This window comes from Ctenocephalides felis, unplaced genomic scaffold, assembly GCF_003426905.1.
Source record: "Ctenocephalides felis isolate EL2017-DRISC unplaced genomic scaffold, ASM342690v1 CF-g0.4_SCAFFOLD_00845, whole genome shotgun sequence".
NCBI classification, from domain to species: domain Eukaryota; kingdom Metazoa; phylum Arthropoda; class Insecta; order Siphonaptera; family Pulicidae; genus Ctenocephalides; species Ctenocephalides felis.
In genome coordinates, this window is record NW_020536999.1 from 55,114,013 (window position 1) to 55,136,786 (window position 22,774).

Here is a 22,774-nt window from a genome sequence, read left to right on the forward strand (position 1 = left end):
TCTACTATCAATAATTGAGTGATCATCAATCCCACCCCATGTAGAAATTAATATCGGTACAATATATTACCAATATCGGTTTTCTGTGGCCGTGATTGCCTATATTGCAAAAATATCGGCGAACGTCGGTTCTGTGATGATGTCAACTAATCGATCAGGCCAACGTCAGCCGATATTGAGGCAATAATCACTATAAATGGCCTTGTCCAATATTGGTCTCAAACTAAAATAGAAATATTGATGCAATATTTTTATCATCGGCTAATAAATATTGTCCCCAAATAGAAGAATAAATATTGATGCAATATTTTTTTATCATCGACTGATAAATATTGTCCTCAAACTAAAATAGAAATATTGATGCAATATTTTTTATTATCGGCTGATAAATATTGTCCTCAAAATAAAATAGAAATATTGATGCAATATTTTTTATTATGGGTGATAAATATTGTCCTCAAACTAAAATATAAATATTGATGCAATATTTTTTTATCATCGGCTACAAAATATTGTTCCCAAAGTGAAATATAAATATTGATGCAATATTTTTATCATCGGCTGATAAATATAGTTCACAAATTGAAATAAAAATATTGATGCAACATTTTTTATCATCGACTGATAAATATTGTCCACAAATTGAAATGAAATTATTGATGCAACATTTTTTATCATCGGGTACAAAATATTGTCATCAAATTGAAAAATAAATATTTATGCAATATTTTTTATCATAAGCTAATAAATATTGTCCTCAAAATAAAAAATGAATATTGATGCAACATTTTTTATAATGGACTATTAAATATTGTTTGCATGTTAATTAATAATAAATATTGTTTCCTCAAATTCCTCAATCATAATTATTGTTATTATATTTAAAATGAAAAACAAAAATCTTATCTGGGATCGAACCCGAGACTACGACGTTAAGAGTCGGCAACGCTAGCGCTTAGCTATCGACTCAACAGAACGAAAACAACATACGCCAGATATATATGGCTGTAAATATTTAACATGTAATTATTCACCCTTACAAATTAAAAGGTAAAAGATACGTAAAAAGTTTATTCGGACGAAAAAGATGCGGAATAAAATTACGAATAAAATGATATATAATTCAATATGTGTGTTCGTATAATTATTTTCAGATTTTTCAATTTTTCTTGAATTTTAGCACTGCAACTCGCCCATAGGCCAAACCGTTTGAAATACTAAGTTGTGATATGTGGAAGAGAAAAACTAAGAATTTTGAGACGATTCTAATGATGTATAATACTTTATACGGTTTCTTTATGAAAACCTCAAATGTTGAGAATAGTATAAAAATTCAGTTTTCCTTTCATTATAAAAAAGTTATAAATGTTACAGGGTAATTTATTTTAAATACTGTCCGATATATATAAAACTAATTGAAAACTTTAATTTTATTTACTCATACAATTATAAAATAAAAAAATAATAATAAATGGACTGGGATTTGAACCCCAAAAAATCAAAATCAAAAGGCTGCGACGCTAGCCATTACACCACCAAGATATACAATCTGTTGTTGTAGTAACTCACTATCCTGAACCGCAGGTATAAGGTTCTAGATCTTTCTATGCCTTCTATGCATGACGTATGCCTACAAGAAGCGACGCGCGTCACACGGCGCCTTTAATGCAAAATTGTTAATTATAGTATGTTTTAAGATACTAGTTTGCTGGAAATAATCGAATAATATTTTCAGTTATGTGTAATGTGTAATAGTGTTATAGTGTACATTGTTTTCTAATGTGTGTAATGTGCATTGGTGCGAAATATATACCACAAACAAGTTTGGTTAAGTAAGCATTTCTCTGAAAAATATACAATATTTCATTTCTTTGTTGTTACTTTGGATTAAAATACAAAGGTTTGAAAGTTCAACTTAATTTTACGTCATCTGATTTGATTTGGGATGGATAGATTAAGTAATAAGTTATGTATATCTAACATAACCTTAGTTTAATAGACGAATTCTTTTTACTATTGGTGAGTATAATACTTAATTATGCGTTTATGCATTGTAACTAATAGCTATTTATTTTTAGAATAATTACTGCTAACTACATTATTATTAGTATCTCTAATAAATAATCGGAAACTAGCTATTCGAAATGTCAAAATTTGCAAGTTTTCAATAAAAATGGTAAGAAATGCAAGATAATTTTATTTTTCTCACTAAGGATTTTTATATTGATCAGGAGTTTAAACACATTGAGAAATCAGTTGTACATATTATGTGAAATATAATAAAATATAACATATAAATATAACATAATAAATATAACATAACCTAATCTTTTTGAGTGAAGACATACTGCACTTTCATATTTATAAAAGGTAAGACAATACTTGTTATAATATAATTATATGTCTCTGCATTTAAAACATATTCTTATTTATTTTCAGGTAATATTGTTGTAAGCGCAGAAAATAGAGAAACTGGTTTGCTTAGTAGTAAAATGTTATCGAAAAGTTTTTCATCAAAAGTTTGTAACTAAATAAGTTATAGAAAGGAAGATATAAATTTTGACAGAATAGTCATAATGTTTGATTATAATAAATGCAATGTGGAATGTCAATAAATCTGTACATTTGCATAGCAAGATTTTAGACTATGATATGAAGTCATTATTTTTAAGGTAAAAGTAGAGTCGAGTGCATTTTACAATCTCATTTTAACGCTTTCATAAATTATTCATATTGATAATATATAATGATATATTATAAATTTATTAACAAGGAATACGAGGTTTCAGATGACAATACAAACTTGGACAAAAATATTTTGGGGTTATGATTGAAAAAGTTTCCCAGTCACTGTTCTAGACGATGAAATAAATATTTCATAATGGATAATAAATATATTAACAACAAATAAAATATGTTCAGATGCTGTGAAATGTTTTATCGAGTGATGATGTTATAAATAGTTAAGTTAATTTGCATTTATTACTTTTATTACTTTACCTACCTTACATTTGATATATATCACGTAAATTATAATCGAATAATTATTCGATTATAATTTACTTGATATATATCAAATGTAAGGTAGGTTTTCCAATGACTGTTCTAGACGATGAAATAAATATTTCATAATGGATAATAAATATATTAACAACAAATAAAATATGTTCAGATGCTGTGAAATGTTTTATCGAGTGATGATGTTATAAATAGTTAAGTTAATTTGCATTTATTACTTTTATTACTTTACCTACCTTACATTTGATATATATCACGTAAATTATAATAGAATAATTATTCGATTATAATTTACTTGATATATATCAAATGTAAGGTAGGTTTTCCAATGACTGTTCTAGACGATGAAATAAATATTTCATAATGGATAATAAATATATTAACAACAAATAAAATATGTTCAGATGCTGTGAAATGTTTTATCGAGTGATGATGTTATAAATAGGAAAGTTTATTTGCTTTTGTTATTGTTATAAAAAAAGTTTACTTGATATGTATTAATAAATATCTATTAAAAAAATAATCAATATTTATGACACTTTTGTGTTTTATAAATAATCATATTTTTAATGCAGTTATATATTTGTATCATTGTTTATATTTAATAAATGAATTTCCACAAAAACATTCTTAATAAATTTACGTATATGTTCATTTCAGAAATAAATAAATAAATAAATAAATAAATAAATTTCAGGTGTTTTATTGTTAAATAAATGACATTGATTTATGCGTTATATTATTTCAACTTCAAATCTTCAAATATTTGTGTAATATTTCAACATCAGTTATAAGTTTCAGAATAATTTAATAATTCAATAATTAATAATTCTAAATGTTTACCAGCTCTCTGTCTAATTGTATATTACCTTACCAACATTCAACAATTTGTAGGCAACATTGGTTCCAAATTTCCAAATATAGACCAATATAGACCAATGTTGGTTTACCTATATGGCCTCAATATAAAAAATGTTCAATTTTTATGACCAGCCGATATTGGTTTCAAATTTGACCAATGTAGATTTTATATTGCTTGTAGATTCAGACCATATTAATTTCTACATGGGACAGCACTTTATCAGATTTTTATAAGATCAAAGTTTCTAGGAATATGCATACAAATCTCAAATTGTAGGCCGAAATTTAGACAAGTCTATTAAAATATCAAGGTAACTCTTTTGCTATAAATTGTCAACTAATTTACCAATAAATAAATGTCAATAAAACAATGATTAAAAAAAATTACCAATAAATGTTGGATTGTAAAAATTTACAAGCGATCGAACAGCTTATATTTTTGCCTTAGATGGCAAAAAATTCAACCAATTATTAAAATATTACATTTTTTGCTGTTCTTATGCTTTTGTATTTATAGAATTGCTTTTTGCGCTACAATCAATTTTCATTAAATGAATGTCTTAAATTATTTATTTTATTCGACTAACGTCCGCTATGTCCGAAACAAGTCCAACTTATATCCGAAATAATCGGGCATCAGACACTTTTCGGTCTTAAAGTAACATATGTGAAATTTGAAATATACTACTGTATTGTAATTTATATTTCAGTTCATACACCTCAATTTGTAACTAAATTATAAACGACTTTGATAAATCCAGTGGTGTTGTGCTAATATTTTTTTGTCGGAACGCTAAAATTTAAAAACTGGTTCATAAACCGGTTCTCATGTTTTTTCCGGTTCCGTTCGAAAAGGAAAGAAACAAAAATTATTACAAAACCCATTGTGTGCACATATATGTATGTTTATTACAATATTAAGAACATTTAATAGAAAATAGTTGAATAATAATTTATAAAATTTACTTATTAAATCATTTCTGTATGTAGCGATTTTTTTATATTTTTTCTTGCCGGAACGCGTTCCTTCCCAAAAATGATTTGCCGGAACGACGTTCCGGCGCGTTCCGGCTCGACAACACCACTGACTATTATTATATTATTATCGAGATTTATTTTTTTAGATTATTGGGCTTCCGCAGAGCCATGCCAGTTACTGGTCGAACCCTAAATATGACCACAGACCTTTATGCTCTCGCAGACGAGCAACTTTTGAAGACATTCTTCGTATCACCTTCCAAAAATCTGTGCTTCCATGGAAAATGTTCATATTACTGTGATACCTCACATGCTATATGTGGAAATCCAGACACTCTCGAAGGATCTTTTGCTGCTTTTTTGCCGTTACATGATCGCGCCGCCAGGAAGGTAAAGTACTAATTTGTAAAATAATTACATTATTTATAGTACTTTACATAACATTCAATCAGTGTAATTAAAAAAAATTTATGAATTATTATTCACGACTTAAAATTGCATTTTAGGTTTGGAGGCATCCTTGGAGAAGATCATACCACAAACGAAGGAAAGCTCAGTGGGAGACTGATGCAGATTACTGCTCGACGGTAGTATATATTATAAAATAATTTTTTTTCTAAATAATATACTTGATAAGGTTTTTCATTATACTGTTGTTTTTCAGGTTCGGGATATTCCACCATATGACGAAGGGCGTCGATTATTAGATTTAATCGATATGGCAGTATTTGATTTTTTAATGGGTAATATGGACAGACATCACTATGAAACCTTCAAACTTTTCGGTGAGTTAATGGTATAATTAAAATATTAGAATCGATTAATACTGAACTTAACTAAATCCTTGATTAGGAAACAATACTTTTCCATTACATCTGGATCATGGCAGAGGTTTTGGACAGCCTTTTCATGATGAATTGAGCATCCTTGCTCCACTTCTTCAGTGCTGCGAGATTAGAAGTTCGACGTTGAAAACCTTATTACGGTAAGCCCATTATATTATATAAGTTTATATATATATATATATATATATATATATATACTCGACGGATTACTGGCTAAAAAGTTGATTTCTAACTACGTCAGAGGTTTGTCTGAATTTTTCATTTGTTTGAGAAGTCGTCATTAAAAATCTAACTGCATAAAAATATAACATTAACTAGTGGTGCATGGCATCGTGCCTTAAGGCAAATTGCTAGAACTTCCTATAACAGAATTAAGTATTCGAGGAAAAAAACAGTAATCAATAAATATTGATCAATTATTAATAACAATTGTTTTAAACATTTTCAAATAGATAATTATAATCATAATCAATCACTATATATTTTATCGTTCACAAAATATACAGTGACGATCTTATCGCTCAAAACACTTGAGAAAGTTTACATTAGCAAGAGGTGCCGAATAATATTTGAAGTATGAAACTTTGTATAGTTTTGAAAATTCTGAAACAATTTTTTTCTGAAAATTTTGAAATTTACATGAACCGTGTAATTAGACTTTAAATATTAACAATCTTGGTACGGAACCCAACAAAATTAGTACTCATTTTAAAAAAAAATATCAAAAATCTTATAATTTGATGGTCATTCACCTAATGATCATTTTTGTCCGCCAAATATCATTATTTTTACTTTTTCCTCTGTATTTCCGAAACCGCTAGATCTGTCTTACCAAAAATTTCATCAATTCTTTATTTTGTCAATACTAGCAATTGTTTTTTGAATCATTCAAATCGGTTACTCCGTTCTCTCAAAAACTGAATTACCGTCTTTGGCACGTAACTTTGAAACGGCTGGACTTGTCTCCACCAGAAACTAAATTGAGATGTGCTGATTAGTTTTTGGCAAAGGCAGGGTTAGCGGTTTCGGAATACGGAGCAAAGAGTGCATAAAATAGAAATCGAGTTTTTGAGAGATCGGAGTATCCGATTTGAACGACCAAAAAAACATTCAATTTGTAATGATTGGGAGAAGTGGTGATTAGTTTTTGGCAAAGGCAGGTCCACCCATTTCAAAGATACAGAGTTAAATATACAAAAAAATGACAGTTTTTGAGAGTTAGTGCTCACCGATTTGAATGATTCAAAAAACTTTTGTTTGTGCTGACAAAACAATTTTTTAAAAAAAAAAATTTTTTTATATATCGAAAATAATTCAGATTTTAATTTTAATTCTGGCTAAAGTTATAAAGCTCACTTGCATACTTTAATTATATAATTTTAACTTTGTAATTCACTTTATTTAATTCTTATAAATATTAGACAATGTTACAGTATTTAATCTAATTTATTCGAAAACATTTAATATTCCTCGAACATTTTGTTACGGTACAAGAAGTTCCAGCAATTTGCCTTGAGGTACGATGCACCGTACACCACTAGTTTGTAATTAATATTGAACGAACCAAACATTACTAAGCATCAATATGAACTTAAGTAATATTATTACTATACAAACTGAATATTACTAACAATAGGAATGTTATTTGTCCATCTAGAAGAAGGAGTGGGTAATAGTCTGCTGTGATATTAAGGGCAACAACTAGTGTGAAATTTTCAAAAAATCGAATTTTCAATTTTTCCATATTTCGATAGGGATAGGTTTTACCTTTAAAAATAACATACCAAAATTTTAAATCGATATCTTAAATAGTTTTTGAGTCACAGCCATTTAAAGAGACATTTTATCTTTAAACGCGTTTTTCTCGAAACAGCATTTTCCAAATTTGCTGCAGCGATTACTCAAAAACAAATGATCCGATCACTATCAATTTTTTTTTACATGTTCTATATATAGTTCTCCGTAAAATGAACTATCGATTTTTTGATCGGTTCAGAAATCGAATTTTGGCCAAATTTTGGGTAAAATTCGACTTTTTTTTAAACGCCGCCATTTTGTCAATTTATTATTTTTTTATCGTAGGTCATTTTACAGACAATATTATCTAGTTTAATGGGATTTTTTTTTTAAATTTCATCCACGTAGAAGGCCGGAATCATTGCAGCAGTGAAGGGCCTTTTTTTTCGCGCCGCTGGAGATCGACGATAACTTAATAACTTAAAACATGTGTAAATATATTCTTAAAATTTTTAAATGTTTGATAAACTTTTTTTAATATAAATTCCAAAAATCACATTTTTTATGCGGTTGCACTAGTTGTGCCCCTTAATATTAATATCTCGCTGCTTTTCGTGATCTCAGAATATTTAACTATGATTTAGTTTATTTTTTTAATATCATTTCCATTCTCTGTGGAGCTTCCTTTTATAGCGCGCAGGTCTGGAGCTAATGGATTTCACTTGAATATTCGTTTAACTTTGCGAAGAAGCGTATTGTTTACACTAATTACTTGCAATTAGGCGAGCGAGTGCAGTGATATATTTACTCAATTATATTCCGAGACTGCACTCCATGCAGCTTATTGTTAGATTTCCTAAATTAGTTTAAATTATGTATTTAAGGAACGGTCTGGGACGAATGAACTACACTATATTAATTAATTTCTATTAATTTTTCTAGGTTTCATACCGGGCCTCATCGTCTGAGTGAGCTGATGGAAAAATCAATGCAATCTGACCCTGTAGCACCAGTTTTGTGGGCTCCTCACCTGGAAGCCCTTGATAGGAGAATAGGTCTAATATTAAAAGCAGTTCGTGAATGTGTCAATAGATCAGAATCGGACACGTCTGTAGTACATAACGAAGATGGCTCATGACCATAGAGGTTTGATTATATTGATAAATATTTATACTCATACATTCTACAACAAAACTTGATTTTTGAAATATCTTGTGTCGTTCTATTTTAATCCTTTGCCAAAATTTTTGATTAAAATTAGCCGGTTGTTAACTGCAATTAGCAAATTCCTGTATTTTTCATCTTATTTGGATAACTTAAGGGGATATTCTAGTGTAGAGCGATGAATTTTAGGTCATTTTTAAAGTAACGTAAACAAATGTAATGAATGTTTTTACTATCCATTTTTACCACTTGTTTATTAATATTATTAAAATACAAAACAACAATTAAAAAATGAAAAAAGTTGAAAATTGTAAAAACTGGCAGCTGATGAAGTGGGTGGTCTCAAAAAATTAGCACCTCAGTCTTGACATGATTTCAGCACTCCTAGCCATCGGAAAATGCAAAAAATAAAAAGATTATTAATCTACAATAATGTCGCGATCGCCCGAACTAGCGATGAGTAAAAAAAAATTTTTTTTACGAATTGGCGACTGTTTGAAAAAAAAGTGTTTTTCTACTGTTTTTTTTAGTTTCTCGATTTTTTTTTTAAATAGTAAAAATTGGAATTTGGGGGATAATTCTAGTTCGGGCTATAGATAGGTCTATAAACAAGACTCTCTGAACATTTCAAGTCGATTAAAACACGAGAAATTGTGTCAATAGTACTGAAAAAGTCGGTTCTGAGAAAAACGCATTTAATGTTTTGCGTGAAGCCAAACCAGTATGAAGACCGAGTCAGTAAAATGCCTATATCTCCGAAAATAATTCAAATTTTCAAAAACCTTCTCGTACCCATATTCTTAGATAGTTAAACTTTGAAAATATGAATTAAAAAAATAGATTTTTTTGAATTTCTACACTAGAATACTCCCTTAAGGTATTGCATTAAGGTGATCATATTTTTTAAGTCAAAACCAGGACAGCATTCTTTACTTATGCTAATCCGAGACGGGTGCACAAAAATCAGTTTTCTTCAAATGATCCTTATTTTAAGAATTACTGATTATTAGAAATAACATAGATTCCATTATATTTTATATAAAATCTTACAATTTTGGATCTATGTGTTGAGCCTTGTATAACATTTTATACAATTCTCTTTATAATTAAATTGAAAAAGTTACTACTTTTGCCAGGTAGTCAAAAAAATTGTTTTCAATTATTAATGTGAGAGACTATTTTAACCCGCCTTTGAAATTTTGTAATCGATAATTTTCTCATTCACAAATATTGATTCATTTTCACTTTTAACATATTGATAAGCATACTTGTTATCTTAAAACTATCTTCTTAATTGATATCCATTATGTTATAGTTGTAACGTATAATATATATTGGATATTTTGTAATTAAGGTAAAAACTTAAGTAATTGCAAAGATTTCATTTGAACTTATATTTTTGGAGATCCGGCGCAATTTAGAACATAAAAACTAAATTCGGGACAAATATTGCTTTTAGAAAACCCGGGACTCAAGATGGAAATCCGGGACTTCACTATATGCAATTATGAAATATTTTATTAAACCGTTAATAATTAAAAGAGAATTATAATTATTATTAAGAAGGATTATGTTAAATTTAATTTTGTTCGAATTAACTTATTCTTAAGATTGTTGTTTATGAACTGAAACTGGTGGAACTTTTAGTGTGTTTATTTCAAGACGTGAATTTCGATATAACAGTTTTTAGGGTTCGAATATTGTAAAAATATGTAATTCTATTTGAAATCTATTTTACAATAATATTGAAAATATGAACTTCTTTTGAAAGAAAACTGAATAATCCAGAACAAAATATCTAAATCCGGGCTTCTTAAAAAATCCAGTATGGGTTCCTTGTATGCATATAATATAATATTGCAATTAACATAATATAATATTATAAATAATTATATGTAATTAAGTTATAACTTGAATTATAATCATCTCATTCTATTCATTTCATCTTATTAGTACATATCAATTAATATATTTTTTTATATAAAAAACTTTTTTTCCACAGATTTGCACCTTAACAATTATTATGAAAAGGACTTATCAGGAACTGTGATCGCTCTTGCTGTGCTAATATTTTTGTGAATATATTTAAGTCAATGAACATTTTCAATATGAAAACTTTTGCTGATATGTGTATTAGGCAGCCGTGTATAAGAAAAACTTATATTATAATAATGGACCTCTATCAAAAATTTGCTAACGATCGGTTGTGTTAGTAATATGACTGTGAGATAGAATGTTTATCTTAATTTAAGAATTTTGACTAAGTCAATGGCCAGTTTTTGGTGATAATATGTATTACCAGTTCAAATATTTTACTAAATTGAAATTTTATTAAAAATCTAATATGAAATTTTACATATAAGCTGAGTAATTCATAAATAATTAGTTTTTATATCAAATATAAATATATAATATATCTTTATTATTATCTTCAATTATTTATAGATAATTTTAACAAATGTCATAAATGTTATGAAGATTTTGTACATAATAATTTTATTTATTGTTATTTCTGTAATTGAATCGTGTGTGTTAAATGTTATGTATTATTATAGTTTATTTGAGGCACCACATTTACATTTATTTAACTTAAAACTACAAGACTATCATATGCAAAATATACCAAATTTTAGATAGTAATGAAACCTTTGTTATTAGATATTGTATAATACAGAACATATTGAAAACACATACATATGTGTATAAAAAGCATAAATTTAGATATATTTATATATAAAAATATATATGTATATTACTATTATTATTATTTTTGTTAATGCTCTACTTGAAGCCATGTTCTTGAAACAAGAGTACCACATTTTTACAATTTTTTCAATGCTGAAACAGGTCATTTTTCTGCATTTTACTGGAATTTTGCTTAATAACTTTCGTTTTCATTTTGTGTAAGGACAACTTTCTGTTTTTTTTTTGAGACAATGGGCTCATGTATTTTTCTTTTTCTTTGACAACAGAATCCAATAAGATTTGCAGTTGTTTTGCTATTGTTACCTTGTTGGTCCATTTTAAATCTCCTTTTATCTATTCTTCAACTGAACTTCCAAAGTAGTTTTTATAATTTTTTTTTTGAGTCCACGTTTCTGGCCCATATAGAGCCTTACTTTAATTGTACCATTTTTTGATTATGACCCAAAACAAAGTATAAATTCTAATTTTGACGAACTTCTTTGAAAGAAATGAAAATGACAAAACTTAGAAGATGCTGTAGGATCAAGAAAAAACATTATATATATATATATATATATATATATATATATATTTATATATATATATAACACATATATACATATACATAAAGTGTGGAAATTGTGCTGCTTCTCTTCCATAATAGGGCAAAATTTGTTTATTTTTTATGTAAAAATATGTAAGGATTTTTTTCTTATTGTAAATTTGAAAAAATACAATGCAGAATTAATTACTTATGTAAAATTCTTCTACATATTTATAAAATGTTGACCGAATTTTCTTTGTACAAATATATAGGCAAATAAATTTATATTTTATGTATATGTCTTTTAAACTCGAGCAGTTTTAGTATTATTTCTGAGCATTTAGAATTTGCACAATTCAGACCACAAAATAAATTTTTTTTGGCAAACTGTTTTCTATTTTAAAAAGAAATAAAAAAAAAATCGAATAAATTATTTTTAATTTCGAAATTGTTTTAGATATTTAAAATTATTCGGATTTCAATTTTCATTCATACTATAAACATTTAAAATTCCTCAAATATTTCATTACAGTACGGGAAGTTCTAGCAATTTACCTTGAAGGCACGATGCCATGCACCATTAACTCATTTTTTGACAACTTCTGTAGGGTGAGTCAACTCGACTATTATATTGTGTATAGGGTAAGTATAGTATATAAGTTATAGTAATTAACTCCCCGTAGGGTAAGTTATAATATTCGCAAAAAAATCAAAAATCAAAATTTTTGCAAATCTTAACATTTGAAAGGTTTCTGAACATTTTGGCATACCTTAGAAAAAATGGATGTGTGTGCGGATACAAACTATCGTCGACGATTTCGGGAACACCGATCAACCGATTTCAATAATTCAAAAAGCATTCGATTCGTATTGAGGAGACGTGCTGATTAGTTTTTGGCGAAGGTCTAGCCGTTCCGAAGATAGGGGGCAAAAAGTGCCGAAAACCGTAACTCAGTTTTTAAGAGAACGGAGCGTCCGATTTTAATAATTCAAAAAACAATTTACTTGTATTGAAGAATTGATTAAATTTTTGGAAAGGCAGGTCTAGCGGTTATGAACTCTTAATAAAAATAAGTTAAAAAAATGTCCTTTGACGGTTAAAATGTTTATTGGACATATGTACATCCAATTATCAGATTTTTTATAAAGATTTGAATAATGTGTACACATTTTGTGTAATTTTTTTAGGTTTTGTACCGAGATTTTATATTACGGTACAGGAAGTTCATCAATTTGCCTTAAGGCACGATGCCATGGGCCCCACTAGTTTGATTTTTATTCGTAAATAGTATTTTAAAATTATATTTGTGACCCTTTGCAGGTTCTCCGTGCATGTTCCTCTCGACCCGCAGTTTGGAAACCACTGCTGTGTCGCCAACCTGTAAAAGCAAAAATACACTTGTTCCATCTATCGACACTTAGCTCAGAGCTGCGTCATGTCGGTCGACATTTCTGTGACGGTTGCAATCGTTATTTTTTACACAAAAAGTGAAAAACCACTACATAAATTTTTCCCAAAGTTAGCGAAAAGTGTTAATCGATTTTAGGAAGAAAATGAACAGCACCATGGACATACAGATGTTTTTAAAGGAAGAGAGAGAAAAACTATTGAAGGATAAAATGAGATTTCAAAACCAGCTGGGAGAGAATGAGGTTAGCTGACAATATAAATATTACATTTTTTCACAGTATATATTTCAGTAATAATCTAATGGCATGTAATTACTATTTGATAACATTGTAATATTTTTTACTATATTATCTTGATTCATTTGACCACAGGTATAAAAGTTGACACTGCGGAATTTTGCAAATCTGTTTGTTTTGCAATCTTTGCTATATAATTGAAAATTCAGTTCAGTTTCAAATTCAAAACATACTATTTGAGTAAATCCAAAATTGAAATGAAATACCCTAGCTACAATCTTAAACCATTCGTGGTTTTGGTCTTACTAATGTGTTTCGACATTTACCATCTGCAGTGCATTTAAGGTGATGCTATTCTATAATATGGATGTATTCACATTTTTTACAGAAGATTAATAAGTATTATTGTTTTAGAATAGATTAGAGGGTCAAAATTGTCAGACAATTTTGACTCTAAATTATAGAGAAATAATTTGTACAATAGAAGATAAAAGTTATATCGCAACAAGTTATAATTCATTTTGCAATTGCAGTATAAACTATTGCAGTGATTTATAAAGTAGAACTTGGATGACAAATTACTTTTTAAATTAATTCATAATTTTAGAATTTTGCAAATCTATATCTCTAGTCGAACTCATCTTTTAGAAATATATTTATTGTGTCATGGCACAAAACTTTATAAATCTTACTGGTGTCTTAAACCGACTTGTTATAAAAATTGCAAAACCCAGTAAATTTTGTCTCATTTCATCTCAAGACATATTTAGTAATTAGAAATAACTATCAATATATATCCAAGTGAAGAAAACCTAGCAAAAGCATTTTTCATTCTGATTAGAAAAATGTACACTTGTATGTTTCTAATTTGAAAATATTTTTTTTACTTAATAGTCATAAATATTCACTTAACAAATATTATGGATTGTTTGACAAATGATTGAAATGTAGTTCAGTTTCAAATTTAAAACATACTATTTGAGTATATCCAAAAATTGAAATGAAATACAATCTTAAGCTAATCGTGATTTATCTTACTAATGTGTTACGACATTTACCATCTGCAGTACATTTAAGATGATTCTATTCTATAAAATGGATGTATTCACATTTTTCACAGAAGATTAATAAGCATTATTGTTTTAGAATAGATTATGACACTTTTGACTCTAAATTATTGAGAAATAATTTGTTCAATAGAAGATGCAAATTATATCGCAACAAGTTATAAGTCATTTTGCAATTGCATTATAAACTATTACAGTGATTGATAAAGTAGAACATGGATGACAAATTACTTTTTTTTTATTTATGATTTATTGGCTTTATAAACTAGTACATTAGCCATATACTAAATTACATGATATCTACACAATCTCTTAAAGTCTAGTCTTACGTATATATCATTGTTTTATGTATATTACATTTATAGTTTTATATTATTAGATTTGATGTAAGTATAAAGAGCACAAATTACTTAAACATCATCTTTATCTCTAGTCGAACTCTTCTTTCTGAAATATATTTATTGTGCCATAGCCAAACTTCATAAATCTGACTCTCGCCTTAAGTATGAATACAGTTGTTTATTCATTTAAAAAAAAACTTGCAAAACCTGGTCAATTTTATCTTATTTCATATCAAGATATATTAGTAATTGTTTTTTTTTTTTCAATTCAATTTTATTCTGCAATCTGTATATATTATTACATTTAGCACAGAATGCTGACAAGTTTATGGTAAACTGAAGTTGATTAAGAATTAGTAGAAACCCCCAGTGATGTATCTACTAGAGCTAATTAAAATATGATAAAAAAAAACTAAAAACAAAAGGAAAACACAATAAAATATAACAAAATGAAAGTATTATAGTTAATTATTCTATATTAGGTCTAATTGTATTTTTCTTTTAAGCCTGTTTGGCTGGTTTTTCAGGTATACTTGACTTACTAATTTATTTCGGATAGACGTCTATTCTGTTTTTGGAAAAGTAATTGGAAATAATTATCATTATATATCCAAGTGAAGAAAACCTGGTGATTGTATAATTCATTCTGATTTGAAAAATATTTTCTTACATAAGTGTCCTAAATATCCACTTAACAGATAAGCTGAATTGTTTAACAAATGACTGTAATTTTAAGCTTGTTATCGGTTTCACATCCATCAGGTATCTTGTTATAAATCTTGCTACAAAGTCTGGTTCTCAGTGATATCTAAGCTTGATTTCATCACAGCATTTTTATTTACTTTCAGTATATGATTTGTTTTATCACCATGTTTTTTTGTATCAAATATAAATGTTTGTGATACTCAGAATATTATATTTCATCAATAGCAGCTTACAAGCCTTACAAGATGAAGCACCTTTTATCGCTATCACAGCTTTGTTCTGAAGATCCATAAATGTGCAAACGTAAGGATAGTGTTCTCAACCTAATATTCTAATCTAAATGAGAATCTAGAATGAAACATAACAAAATAGCTCTCTTTGGCCCTTTCCTGATTTCTTATGGATCTAATTTTCCATAGGAAGCCTTGCGCATAATAAATCTTTGTGTTTGGCCAGCAGACTATCCATTGTTATTCCCAACTATTGCCTTGAAGTTCTATGTATCTTCTACTTTCACTGGATGTGAAATTGATGGAGATAGATTTTTTTTTCAACATAATTTTATTGATGAGGAACCACTCTTCTGCCTGTTTATAGACATTCTGTCTTTTTTCATTCATTATAGGTATATGTATATATTAAGGTAGAAGTAGAATTTTGTATTATGAGGGATGTGCATAATTATGTAAATATGGGCACACTACTCAGTATTTTTGCACTAGTTTTATTTCATAAAGTACTAGGTTACAAATGTTAACCGTGACCGTGTTTTGTCTTCTTCATCAGTTAATATATAACATATATGTTTAACATATATATATATATTATAAATGTACTATAAGTTACCTTATTGAAAAATTTATTTTGGTTCATGCTATCAATTAAATTACACTACATTCTAAATATCTAAATGATTATTTTACTGGTTTGATTTCAGTTAAGTACCATATCATATCGAAAATATGTTATAGGAATCTAATCAGAAAGTTAATCAAATATGTCAATATTTTATTTGATGGAATTTTTCTAAGTAAAACAACCCCGAATGGTATATGAAGTTATTTTGTATTAATCAAGTTCTCAATACTTATATAGCTCCGATTAAAACATAATCATTTAATTTAGAAGTAGACATACTTAATAAAACATAAAATTGGTTACACCTAAGTGATTAGGTAAAATTGAGATTTTATTTTCTAATTAGGCAATGTGTAATTTTTTTGAGTGAAATAAATGCCATAAATATTTCACATGCATGGTATTTACGATAACAATTAATGGTATTTTCAGTGAAATTTCTTTCTTGTTGTATGTGAGAAATATACCAACTGGATCAGTAATACTTATGAAAACTCAGTGTAAAAAAACTATAATAGGCTAGCTTTGGTACAATTACAAGTACAAATTATTTCTATGCGGATTTGCCATTAAATGTAACTTTATAAAATATATAAATATAATATAATTTTTAATATATTAGTGATTCATCCATATATAAATCTGTTATCTTGAATAATATCAAATAGTAGTTCTTTTATGAGAATCAATAGTGTGGTTTTGCTAACCATAACAACGTTATTTATTTATCACTGTAATCAAACGGGAAATTGATCATTTCCATTACCTGGCTGTTAGCAACTTGTGTATACAGCAGTGTTGTAGCTCTTTTATAGAATGCAGAATTATTATATATTGATGTATATTATTCAAATTAGATTCTTTATTACAAATAAATTATTTTATTTACCCATGTGACATAAAATTCTGCCAACATATCTATGGTTAATATGATCTTTTGTAGATCTTCAATTTTATTTATTGATGTTTTTGATAATATCCTTACTTTTTTAGTAACTTTTCAGTTTTGCGCCACATCAATAAATAAAAACACAATTTTGGCATTCATTACTTAAAAGCTTCACACATCAAGTAAAACTTTCGAATTTTGTTAGTGAGTTTAAAGGGTGTATTTTTTGTATAATTTACAACTTCTTACTCATGTATAGGAAATTTTGCTTGAATTTATGATTAAAACGACAACCAAAACTTCCAAACCATTGTTATAGCTTTTGCAAGGGCTGCAATATTATAATTTATCATCAGGGTATATCATTCAAATCAGATTCTCAACAAATATAATTAGAAATAAGCCGTTTCTTCAAAAGTTTTCAGTTTTTTATATACGTACATATATATAAATTTTATATATGTACATTAACTTCCCGTAGGGTAAGTTATTGTAATGGGCCGAAAATCGGAATTGAAATTTTTTACATTTCTCGACGTTTTGAAGGTTTCTGAACATTTTGGCATACCTCAGAAAAAATGGATGTGTGTGTGTGTGTGTATATATATATGTATGGATACAAATTACCAGACACGTTTTCGGGCGCACGCATTCGATTCCTATTGATAGGGAAAAGAGCTGATTAGTTTTTGGCAAAGGCAGGACAAGCCGTTACGGAGATACGGAGCAAATAGTGCAGAAAATAGAAATCGAGTTTTTGAGTGAACGGAGCATCCGATTTGAATGATCTAAAAAACATTCAATTAGTAATGATTAGGAGAAGTGATTATTAGTTTTTGGCAATGGCAGGCCCAGCCATTTCGAAGATACAGAGCTAAATGTGCAAAAAATGGCAGTTTTTGAGAGAACTAAGCGTCCAATTTAAATGATTCAAAGAACTTTCAGCTTGTTTTAACAAAATAATTGATTTTGGAAAAAAAAATATATATATCTATATATTTTTTTTTTTTTAGTTTTTTGTATATCGAAAATAATTCAGATTTTATTTTTAATTCTGACTATAGTTCTAATATACTTTAAACAAATAATTCCAACTTTGCTTCAATTTCAACAATGTTACAATATTAATAATAATCTATTTGAAAGCATTCAGTATTTCTCGAACATTTCGTTACGGAACGGGAAGTTTCAGCAATTTGCCTTAAGGCACGATGCCATACACCCCACTAGTTTTTGGTCATAGTTTTATCCTTTGTTAAAATTAATAAAAATCTACCTTGAGGCTCGGCCCCGTATAAAAATTTGTTTGGAGGTTCTTTGTTCTCTTATTGATTTCTTATTTTCGCTAATTTACAATTAAAAATAGCAACATAAAGTGGGACTGGAACTTTTTATTTTGATTTAGTTAATAAAACTAGAATGTTCATGGTGTAGGAGTCGTGAGTTCGAACCCCGTTCTGGACAACCCCACATCGAGCAGTAGCGATGTCAATTTTCACATGAAAATACAGATCAAAAATATGTTTCAAATTGAAAATAGCCCATTTTGTGCACTCCGGTGAGAAATGGCATTGTGTAAATTTCTCACACTATTCTTCTCTGAATCGAGTTGGAGTTTAATTCAGCTCACGGACCTGCCATAGGACAGTACTATCCATTACTAATTACTGGCTAAGATTTTCTATGTATCATTTATAATAAATTTAAGTTATTTTTTTAAATAATATTTCACTGAATTCATTTCCGAATGCAACACTGCTCGCATCGATTTTTGGGTGCCGCTCCACATATAAAACACCTCCAGAAACGTCGGTATGATAACTTTAGTAATTTTTCGTAATTTGAATATATGGCAACTTTTAGATATTGTGTAGAATAATTAATATAAATTCATTATACTACATACTAATTAGTAATTAGTAATTCTTATAAATATATTGGTGCATTACGCTAATATCAAATTCTTGGATATTTATTGAAAGTGTTTAAGACAAAGTGAAGGTAATATAATACTATAATATCTAAAATCATTTCAAATAACTTTAAGAGAATTTAATGAAAAACACATTAATGATGCGATTATATTTTACACCTAAAAAACCGCACAAGAACAGGTCTTTACAATTTTGGTTAACAAGTTGGAATGTTTGCGCCTCATTTTTGGCAATCATTTTTCTTGATTGCTAATTGTTACTTTTTTATCATTTTTCTATTTTTTACATATACATAATTCGAATCTATCTTCTTTGTAGATGAGTTGATGGCTTGTAAAGGCGCCAATTCTGAAAAACTCCATAAAATTATGTTTTCTTTAAATATTCTTTTGCCAGAAAATTGGATTTGCTAATTTTATGGTTTTCTTGACGTTCCAAGTCATTCTGAATCGCCTTACTTTAATATAACTCGATCATTATCTTTGTGCGGCGATAGACCGAGCACTTTATTCAAAATTAGCAGATATATATGGAAGTCAACATTTTCGATAAAAAACTGGAATCGATTTGAAAGAGAAGTGTTTGAAAGATGGCAGTTGGTAATGGTGTCGATTTTTATGAAATTTTGCATAGTGATAAAGGTGGTTTACTCTAAGCGATTATTCTCAAATACATATATGACTACCAGAATGGGGCCGTACATTAATCATGTGATCGATTTCTAAGGATTTTTGGACTCTCCTATCCCCTTGGGTAATACATGGTGATATTTAAAATTACCCCTTCTTCACCAAACATTACGTGTGTTAGGGGCATTTTAGTACCTAGAAAAAGTGGTAATTTTTTTTTCAATTTAGGTAATAAATAAAATCACATAATTTTCTACTGGATTCCCCTCCCCTACGATGATATTAGGTTGTCAAATATCTCCCTTCCGCCTTTTTGTATGTAACCAAGAGTAAAAAAGCGGAAGGGAGATATTTGACAACCTAATATTTCGGAATTTCTTGTCAATTTCCCTTTCAAGCCTCAGGTGATTATTGAATGCCCCCAAAGTAGTTTACATAGTCTTTTGGACACATTCTTTATATATTTCTGTTTTGGTTTTGTACTGATTTCTATTGACGATCATATTTTATATAAAATACATTTTTATAGACTCTATAAGTAGAATGAGATAGTTAAATATTTTTATTTTATTTATTGACATATTATTTTCACATCTGTCAGGCGGGGTGCCTGGTATAAGAGAGATTGTGAGAGAAATGAAATTTCATATATACATATCATTTATATCTATTTGATTCTACATTTATAAGCCTTATATTTAAATATCTATTCAAACTTTCATCTTCAATTTTTTTATAGTATTTTTTTATTTTATTTTTTTAAGTTATTGATGACAATAATAATGGTCATCTTGAATTACATTTCTTATAAGTTTGTTCGGGACATATGAATTGCAAAATTCATTGATTAGTTTGTTTGCAAAAAGCAATACTTTTATTTTTGAAATAAACAGTTGAAAATTTTTCTGTCAAAGTTTTACTAAGTTATTTTCACAGTATCGGCAAGTTCATGCAAATTGCCTTAAGGCAAAATGCTACTTACATCTAGTATGAAGCAACTCCCACTTCTGTTTCAAAGTATTGATGTATTATTTATTCAAGTTGTCAAATTTGTATCTGTCAATTCAATTTTAATGAAATCACTGACATTTTTTCACGTTCATTGCAGACGGAGACAAAAACAAATGATTTGAACACTCAGCGCGCTTTTAACGTGGGTTGCAATGATAATTCGGTAAATTCTAAAGTTGTCTCGAATGGTTTTACACCCGAATTCGCAAGGTCTCTGAAGGAGGACATAAATGAACCGGCCAAATTGCTTAGAACGGAACAGAAGAACGACGTTTCAAAATCACCCATCAACATCGCCATTGACAACTGTAACGCAACCGGAGAGGAAGATTTGACGGATGCACCAAGGGATATGTCGACCATAAGCAGATATACGACGACATCTAATCCTCCGGTAAGATATTCGATTATTGTAGAAAATAGTGGTTCCCCGACATATGTTTAAATCGTTCGTAAACCACGCTCGTATGTGCCATCGCTGTGCCCGAAGCAATTTTTTCCGTATAAGTGAATACTATTACATTAAAATAAATTTACTGTTAATTAACTTCCCGTAGGGTAAGTTATTGTAATGGGTCAAAAATCGGAATTGAAAATTTTTACATTTCTCGACGTTTTAAAGGTTTCTGAACATTTTGGCATACCTCAGAGAGAAATTGATGTGTGTGTGTGTGTGTGTGTGTGTGTGTGTATGTATGTATGGATACAAATTTCCAGTCACGTTTTCGGGCGCACGGATCAACCGATTTGAATGGTTCAAAAAACATTCGATTAATATCGATAGGGAAAAGAGCTGATTAGTTTTTAGCAAAGGCAGGTTCAGCCGTTTCGGGGATACGGAGCAAAGAGTGCAGAAAATACAAATCGACTTTTTGAGAGAACTTTTTGGAGTATCCGATTTGAATGATCTAAAAAACATTCGATTAGTAATGATTGGGAAAAAGTGTTTATTAGTTTTTGGCAAAGGCAGGCCCAACCATTTCGAAGATACGGAGCTAAATATGTAAAAAATGGCAGTTTTTGAGAGATTTAAGCGTCCGATTTGAATGATTCAAAGAACTTTCTGCTTGTCGTAACAAAATAATTGATTTTGGAAAAAAAAATTGTTTCAATTTTTTTTTTTTTTTTTATTTTTTTTATATCGAAAATAATTCAGATTTTATTTTTAATTCTGACTATAGTTCTAATATACTTTAAACAAATAATTTCAACTTTGCAATTCAGTTTATATAATTCTTATAAATATTAGACAATGTTACAATATTGATAATAATCTATTTGAAAACATTCAGTATTCCTCGAACATTTCGTTACGGTACGGGAAGTTCCAGCAATTTGCCTTAAGGCACGATGCCACCCACCCCACTAGTTTAATTATTATTTATCTTGTCCATTCATTATATTGCGGATATGAGTTAGAATCTGTTCATTGAACAACTCCTATGCTCAAACTGTTGCAAATTTTTCAGGATGATTTTTTGTCTACAAGCTTGTAGAACTCAAAAAGCTCTTATAAATCATTGTAAGGCATCATTCTGTTTAAACGCTGTACATATCTATGATGTGTTACGCTTGTGCATCTTCTTCTATTTCAATAATTTCAGGCTTTTGAGAGACATTTGGACCTATAGTTATAATAGATAATATTCAGTAAATATACAAAAAGCAAAAACGCGATCTCAGCATATATATCTAGAATCACTATTAATGATGTATAGTCAAAATTTCAAACGCTAAAACAATTCTCTATAAGTTCGTGTGGATAAATCATTACTCTATCAATATTTGATATGTTTTATATTTATTTTATAAGAAATCTTATTAAAGTATATATATGTATATATTGAAGAGACGTTAGTAA

General features: G+C 28.5%; 2 protein-coding genes across 2 annotated transcripts in view; both read left to right on the forward strand.

Moving 5' to 3' along the window:
• Positions 1-10,963, forward strand: part of LOC113385910 (extracellular serine/threonine protein CG31145) — a gene marked incomplete at its 5' end in the record, with an annotated part of 49,884 nt that extends 38,921 nt beyond the window's left edge. The window contains 6 exons of the mRNA XM_026623735.1: positions 5,004-5,247; positions 5,364-5,444; positions 5,522-5,642; positions 5,710-5,842; positions 8,382-8,585; positions 10,606-10,963. Of these exons, the coding sequence (XP_026479520.1) occupies positions 5,004-5,247; positions 5,364-5,444; positions 5,522-5,642; positions 5,710-5,842; positions 8,382-8,577 (775 nt within the window). The remainder of the gene's footprint in view (positions 1-5,003; positions 5,248-5,363; positions 5,445-5,521; positions 5,643-5,709; positions 5,843-8,381; positions 8,586-10,605) is intronic.
• A 2,374-nt stretch (positions 10,964-13,337) lies between these two features.
• Positions 13,338-22,409, forward strand: LOC113385921. The gene is made up of 3 exons (XM_026623746.1): positions 13,338-13,485; positions 21,011-21,307; positions 22,383-22,409. Exons 1-3 carry the CDS (start codon positions 13,387-13,389, stop codon positions 22,407-22,409), a joined length of 423 nt encoding a protein of 140 aa, XP_026479531.1. The 5' UTR covers positions 13,338-13,386.
• Positions 22,410-22,774: the final 365 nt, after the last annotated feature.

Bases quoted from the DNA above. Each gene is read 5' to 3' on its own strand.
- LOC113385921 (XM_026623746.1), top strand. From the start codon at position 13,387: ATGAACAGCACCATGGACATACAGATGTTTTTAAAGGAAGAGAGAGAA. The intron at 13,486-21,010 runs GTTAGCTGACAA...CGTTCATTGCAG, and splicing joins ACCAGCTGGGAGAGAATGAG to ACGGAGACAAAAACAAATGA. The intron at 21,308-22,382 runs GTAAGATATTCG...CAAATTTTTCAG, and splicing joins CGACGACATCTAATCCTCCG to GATGATTTTTTGTCTACAAG.